Consider the following 7,385-nt stretch of genomic DNA (forward strand, 5'->3'; position numbering starts at 1 on the left):
CATGTGATGAAAAGACTTACATAACTGTTTGCTATATTAAATATATCAAAATGCTCTTTAATCTTATTATTTTGAACATATCAAAAAATTAGAATTAAAGGGTTGATCTTTAGACCTTTCGGTTATACGTCTTAATCATTTATGAAATTGGCCCAATGGCCATAATTAATTTTTTTTAAAAAAATAATTCAAGAGTTGTCAAAAAATAATACATTTTTTTCTAAATGAACTAAAAAAAAAGTAAGACAAACAAATTAAATTAAAGAAATGTATATGTTATGATACTTGTATTCTAGTTATACAGATATTGTGCCATATTTTTAACTATATGTATATATAATATATATGTTATGACATGGCTAATACCACAATTTTTAAATAACTTGCTTTTTAAAAAAAAATTATGTCAAGTAAAACTATGACAAACAACGTGAAACCAAATCAAATGGTGGAACTTACTGCTTTGCATGGATCTAGACTAACAGATTCTAAGGAGAACAAAGAGGAAATTATCCAGTTTTATCAAGGACTGATGGGCACAGATTCAACACTGCTACCTACTGTAAACAAAGACATTACGATAAATGAGACTGTTTTGATTCATGAACACTACTTAGTCTCTGTGCACCTATTACTGAAGCTGAGATTTATGATGGTCTGAAGGATATTGGAGATGATAAAGCACCGGGGTAGATTGATATAATGCTTATTTTTTTAAAAGGTTTGGACAGTAATCAAGAAGGACATAGTGGGTGCTGCTCAAGATTTCTTTGAAACTGGACGGTTATACAGGGCAGTTAACTGTACAACCATTACTCTAGTACCAAAGATTCCTAACCCCCAAAATGTGAAAGAATTTAGACATATTGCTTGTTGCACAATCATGTATAAAATTACCTCTAAGGTGTTGGATGCGAGAATGCAAAAAGTAATTCCTGCTATTATTAATGAGGCACAGGCAGGCTTTGTCCCTGGTAGGAGGATAGCTGACAACATCATCATGGCGCATGAGCTTGTCAAAGCTTATAGCAGAAAACACATATCCCCGAGATGCATGATCAAGATTGTTATAAAAAAGGCTTATGATTCAGTTGAATGGGTATACCTAAAACAAATATTGGAGGAACTCAGATTTCTTGAGAAATTTGTTACTTGGATTATAGAGTATGTTCAAACAATGAACTACTCTATTATCATCAACAGGGAACCTACTCCTCCATTTAATGTAGCTAAAGGTTCACCTTATTTGTTTGTCATTGCTATGGAGTATCTCAACAGAACTTTGAGTGGTCTTTCTCAACTTAAAACATTCAAATTCCACCCCAGATGTTGAAAGGTTCACTTAACCCATCTTTATTTTGCAAATGATTTGTTTTTATTCGCTAGAGGTGATTTGCAATCAGTAGAGGCTATTAGACAGTGTTTCCTTCTATTCTCAAAAGCATCTGGATTGGAGGCAAATTTAGATAAAAGTTAAGAGTATTTTGGCGGAGTTGACTTGGTGTAAACGAACAAGATTCTCCAACAATTTGGCTACTTGAGTGGGGAGCTCCCATTTAAGTACTTAGGTATATCGCTATCTTCAAAGAAGTTGTCTATCTTACAATGGCAACCTCTTATAAGGAAAATTGTCGCACAGATAATTATGTGGACTGCAAAAAAACTCTCATATGCTGGAAGAGTCCAACTGGTGCAGGCTGTTCTATTTGGAATACAATCATATTGGGCTCACTTATTCCCTTTACCTTCTAAAGTGCTGAAAACTATAGAAGCTTATTGTCAGAGTTATGTGTGGATGGGAATCAATACTATATCTAAGAAGGCACTAATAGCATGAGATAAATTATGTGCTCCCAAAGCCACAGGTGGTCTTAACCTGATTAATATTGATCAAAGGAACAAAGCTGCAATTGCCGAGACCTGTTAGGACTTAGCTCATAAGGAAGATAAATTGTAGATATGATGGATACACATCTACTATATGAAAGGGAAGACTATTGATACCACTACCATACCACAGCAGGCTAGTTGGATGGTTAGGAAGATCATGAGTGCTCGGAGCTTGCTTGGTCAAAGTGTTATCAGAACTGATCAGAAGATAAGCCTCATTAGACTAGTGCATTTCAATTTGCTGGGGGGTCATCCTAAAATTTCTTGGAAAACTTTAATATTTTGAAATGATGCTAGACCTAAGACAATTTTCACAATGTGGTTCACTCTCCATGGAAAGCTTCTCACCTCGAATAGATTGATTAAATGGGGCATTGATGTTAGTCCCCACTGCTCACTTTGTGATAATCACCCAAAAAATATGGAGCATCTATTTGTAGAATGTGAGTATACTAGAAGGGTATGGAGGTCCGAAACTGCAAACGTTAGTATATACTTGATTTTTGTAATGACTAGAGATGTATAAGGTTTAGGTGCAATTGGATTTGGAGATAACTCCTAGGAGCTAATCCCTAGTCCAACAGAATTTAGTATCAAACTAGATTAAGTTCCTAGAATAGCTAGTTGAGTTGATTTAGCTGCTTTGTAATTCTGTTATGATGATTATTAAAATTGTTAGTTGCCCCCCCCAAAAAAAAACGTGAAACCTCGGAATTATATAACTTCGAAATCTTTGTTTGAAGTGCAAATCAATATGCCCCCCTACAATTTATTCTCTCCTAGGTTGAAGGCTTACAAATGACAAATGATTTAATATTATTTAAAACTTAAAAGTTATTACTTTATCCGTTTAAAAATAATTATCTAATTTAACTTGATACGATGTTTAAAAAAAGAAAGAAAACTTTTTAATTTTGTGATTCGAATCCAAATTATATCAAACGTATCAAAATAATTTTGTGATTCGAATTAAAGTTATGCCAAATGCATCAAAATACCGTTTAATTTTATGGCCTTAAACATACTATGTGGAAAACTAAAATTAAAGTGTTGCCATAAAAATAAAAAGTTATTCTTTTTGAAACGGACTAAAATGAACGGAGTAGTAAAAATTCAATTTGCCAATAGCTCGGCCAATAAAAAGGGTCAAAATGAAAAGAAATGAAATGAATATACTAATTATATATAAAATATTTATCCATTTAATATTTATTTAATAATTCCAACTAATTGATTAGCTGACTCTTTAATAATTTGGTTGTATAAATACTTTTTGATTGTTAGTAGGTAAAATTAAATTGCTATGTCAACGGCGGAAATTGGTAACACATCATTGAAAGTCGCAAAAAAGGATAATTGGCAAGTACCGATAGGTCCAGAAAGAATATTCTATAATGGGCGGAACTCATCGGTGATCCCCTAAAGTTGACATTAACTTTCATTTAAACACTTCAAATAGGCTTTATTTATTTTAGATACCTCAAGTAAGGCCATGATGTGTCATGTTGACACTTTTTTAATAATCACTCAAATATATAATGTGTGTCTAATGCACTCGTCAATGATGTGTCTAAAGTGGCGAATTAAATGAAGACATGTGACATATATATATATATATATATATATATATATATATATATATATATATATATATATATATATATATATATATATATCAAAAATAATTCTTAAATAATTTTGAGTAGAAAAAAATGACCAATAACTTGATGACATGTAATATTTTTTAATCCAAATAATATTTTTTTTAAAAAATTAAATCAACTTCTATTAACCCCCACCCCCTCCTAGTGGTCTCTCCAACACTACTCACCCCTCCTGTAGTCTTCTCCAACCCCATCCACCCCAACCCCAACCCCACACCCACCCCAACCCTTTCCATATCATTTTTAGGAAAATTTTAAAAAGAATTTAACTATTTTAAAATTTTTATGGAAATAACTTTAAAATAATTTGGAAAATTTTTAAAAAAAATTGTCGAAGAGGAAGAAGTCAACAAAACAAAGTTGTGAATTGACGTATTGGTGGGGCTCATGTCGATAAATTGTGAAGAAAGAAAACCAAAGAGATTCTTCGAGACGCTTTGTTTATTTTGCCATTATATAAAGGATTCGTGTAACAAAGACTTACTTTTGCTTTTCACGTAGCAGACCTTCATTTGTTTAAACAATTCGCCACTTATCAAAAGGAAAGGAACAATCTGGATACAATTAACAGTTAAAGTATAAACCAACCAAACAGACCAAAAAAAGTAGAAATTCATATCACAATTTCGAGAAAGGAAAGAAGTAAACACAAGCCGTGGCCAAAGTCAAAACCCACCAAATTTACAAATCTTTTTACTACTACTACTACTAACAGAAGGCATTTACAATTTTCGATTTTTTTTAAAAATATCTTTTTTTCTATATCGTCCATCATAGTTTGTGCTTTTGTTGGACTGGTATGATACAAACAAAAGAGGAACATGTAGGGGCACAACACAAGTTCAGACTGGCACACCAGAGGTTCTAGAGGTTCTTGCTACTGCTGTTGCAGCGGCGTTACTGGATCTTGGTTGCCGTAGAAGATCAATCAGTTTCTCCGCCTGTCCGCAATTTCAACATCACAAAAACACTCATTATACAAGTATACTATAACAAATCAAACAATTATGTTAATCTAATATAATATACTTTTTTAGCGCAAATCTAGTGTGCACTAGGTAAAGCCTCGTACAACGGGCTTGACCGAGAAAATATACATGAAGTTTCAAACTTGAAATTCATGTTTGGGAGATCGCATGCTCAACCAACTGGGAGATCACATGCTCAACCAACTGGACGACACTTGAAGACAGGGAACAAAGCCATCTTCCTTCGGAGAAAAATTATACAATTTATACATTGTTAAAATAATTTTCTATCTATATATAGTAAATATTCAATCCCCTTCGGCTAATTCATGTGTCTACTTTTTCAGATTATGAATTCTACTTTTTCAGATTATGAACCCTTTTACTAAAATTTTTGGCTACGCCACCGCTTGAAGGTTTAATCTAATACAATATACTTTATGCCTACTTAAGCAAATAAATCAAATTATGTATAAACTAACCTATAACACTTGCTTCATTTTTATTATTTTTTTGGTTTTCCACCCAATGTTCGAATTCCGTAAAGTATTAAATTCAGATCGCGCACTGCAGAGCCCATTCGGGGGTGACACTCCAACATAATTTTTTCATACTCGGGCTCGAACCTGAGATCTTGAATAATTATTGGTACTTACTCTTTTATTTATGTTTTGTCTACTTTTTTTCCTTTTCTTAATCATTAGGTAATAGGTTGAAGGGTGTACTTTTGAGATAAAAAGAAAGAGTCAGCCATACATTTCATTATATTATATATACATTTCTTAATCAAAACTAAGAATATTCAGAAAGAGCATCTACATGAAATAAATTTAACCAAAAATTTCTTCCCCAAAAAGCTATAGACAAATAGGCAGACATTGTTCAGAAAAGATTACTTCATCCACCCAACAGTAAAAAGATATGTCCATGTTCGATTCCCCAACACCAATAAATTTTTTTAATGCTAAGCTTTCTTAAATAGTTTAATTTTAATTAATTACACAATTTAAATGGATTAATTTCTATGACCACTCAACTAATAATTATTATTATAATTATAGAGAACAAAATGACTTTCTGCAGGCAAGATTAGCGAATGGATTGACATTTAAGTGCAATCAATTAACAATTAGCAATATCTTAATCTCAAGCCAGTTAAAGATAGGTATGAATTCTCGATATTCGTTTTTGATATGCTCGAATCTACGCAATAGAAAATAGACTTTTTTTAATATTTATTTTAAGAAAATATTTTTTTTTACCTTTCGTTTGGCGCGACTGGTTCCGGTCTGTGACAAAGCGACGAGGGGAGGAATCGCTCCTTCGCGAGCCACCATAGTACGGTACGCCACGCTATCCTCACATATCTGTAACAGTATCGCTACGGCAATCTCCTTCTGCCGTTGTGTTCCGACCTCTACGATTTCCACCAACACCGGAATTCCACCTTCGTCCACGAGCGCCGGCCTTGCTTCCGGCACTGATATCAATTCGCTCACAACGAAAGCCGATTTATCCACCATATTTGAACTGAAATCCGCCATTAATTCCACCAAAGGCTTCATCACGCCAGCTTGTACAGCTCTTACCTTGTTCTCTTTCACAGAACATAGAGAATACAGAGCAGTTGATGCATCCTTTTTACCTCGGAAGTTTCCAGTTTCTAGAAGGTTCACTAGAGGAGGTATTGCACCTGATCGACCGATTGCGATTTTGTTCTCCTCAACTTGCGATAGACGGAGAAGAGCGCAAGCGGCGTTCTCTCTGGATGTTGAGGTTCCAACTTTAAGCGCTCGAACTAGTGGTTTAATCGCTCCTGATGCAGCGATAAGCTCTTTATTCTCATCGCAAAGAGACAAATTGAGAATTGCCGTAACACCGTTTTCCTGAAGCTGAGGATCGGTGGAGGAGATAAGCGAAATCAACGGTTTGATTGCTCCAGCTCGAGCTATTTTGATACGATTTTCCGGTTTGTTCTTCGCGAGGAGTCTAATTTCTATCGCCGCTTGTTTTTGCTCATCGATTGAACTAGACTCTAGATCGGAGACGAGTTGCTGGATTAATTCATCAGAATTTTCCGAAGCACAAGCCAAAAATAATCTCCGACTTTGTGAAGAGGCAGTTGGAAACTCGCCGGATCTATCACTATTGCAATCGCTGAAAGCTGAGGAACTTCCATTGATACTGAGATTGGTGAAGGTCCGTCCCATATATGTGAAATTCGATTGAACTTCAGTCTCCATCGTCGGAGATTATACTTTCACTTTATCAATAATTCTTCGCCGTTCGATAATCTCCGGCGAGTGTGAGGAGAATAAAATAAGAGGGTTAAAACGACCACGTTTTACTGAATGAAAGCGTGAAAGAGAGAAGGGGTTATGCTTTTTGGTCAATAGGAAGAGGAAGTATATAAGAGAGAGTGGATTAGGGCGTAGGGGTAGGAGTAGACACGTGGTTGAACGTACCGAATCCCAGTCCCTTAGCACGTGTGAAAGTCTCTTTAAAATCGTGCCTGGAAGGTGACTCATTTGTTATATTCGTCGTTCTAATTTATGTTATATATTTTAAATTATAAAATTTATATTTAATATTTATTTTCAAAATGTTAATTATTATCGATCGTTGGGTTGCTTTAGCCTGTAGATTCTTATGATATGATGTGATTTGATATTGTCAGTTTTTAATTAAACATGTATATTTTTTAAAAAGCATGCGCACCATTATGTACATCTGTATATCGTTTTCTTATTTTTTTTTAACTATGAGATTTTAATCACCAATTTTTATTGAACTAATTAGCCTGAAATTAATAGCCCCATCGAAAATTAAGTTCTACACGTGGGTAAAAATTAGGCATGACACA

General features: G+C 34.2%; 2 protein-coding genes across 2 annotated transcripts; one reads left to right on the plus strand and one right to left on the minus strand.

Moving 5' to 3' along the window:
- Window positions 1–418: 418 nt before the first annotated feature.
- LOC129902472 (uncharacterized) lies at window positions 419–1,333 on the plus strand. The gene is made up of 2 exons (XM_055977716.1): window positions 419–655; window positions 722–1,333. Exons 1-2 carry the CDS (start codon window positions 419–421, stop codon window positions 1,331–1,333), a joined length of 849 nt encoding a protein of 282 aa, XP_055833691.1.
- A 2,811-nt stretch (window positions 1,334–4,144) lies between these two features.
- LOC129904016 (U-box domain-containing protein 4-like) lies at window positions 4,145–6,913 on the minus strand. The gene is made up of 2 exons (XM_055979548.1): window positions 5,785–6,913; window positions 4,145–4,495 (listed from the first exon to the last, which is right to left on the minus strand). The coding sequence occupies exons 1-2, from the start codon at window positions 6,763–6,765 to the stop codon at window positions 4,397–4,399; spliced, it is 1,080 nt and encodes a 359-aa protein (XP_055835523.1). The 5' UTR covers window positions 6,766–6,913; the 3' UTR covers window positions 4,145–4,396.
- Window positions 6,914–7,385: the final 472 nt, after the last annotated feature.

Source organism: Solanum dulcamara, chromosome 9 (genome assembly GCF_947179165.1).
Source record: "Solanum dulcamara chromosome 9, daSolDulc1.2, whole genome shotgun sequence".
NCBI lineage: Eukaryota > Viridiplantae > Streptophyta > Magnoliopsida > Solanales > Solanaceae > Solanum > Solanum dulcamara.

Excerpts from the sequence above, each read along its gene's own strand:
- LOC129902472 (XM_055977716.1), top strand. The coding sequence starts at position 419 with ATGACAAACAACGTGAAACCAAATCAAATGGTGGAACTTACTGCTTTG. Across the intron at positions 656-721 it reads TGAAGCTGAGATTTATGATG|GTTTGGACAGTAATCAAGAA; the intron begins GTCTGAAGGATA and ends TTTTTTTAAAAG.
- LOC129904016 (XM_055979548.1), bottom strand. The coding sequence starts at position 6,765 with ATGGAGACTGAAGTTCAATCGAATTTCACATATATGGGACGGACCTTC. Across the intron at positions 4,496-5,784 it reads CCAGTCGCGCCAAACGAAAG|GCGGAGAAACTGATTGATCT; the intron begins GTAAAAAAAAAT and ends AATTGCGGACAG.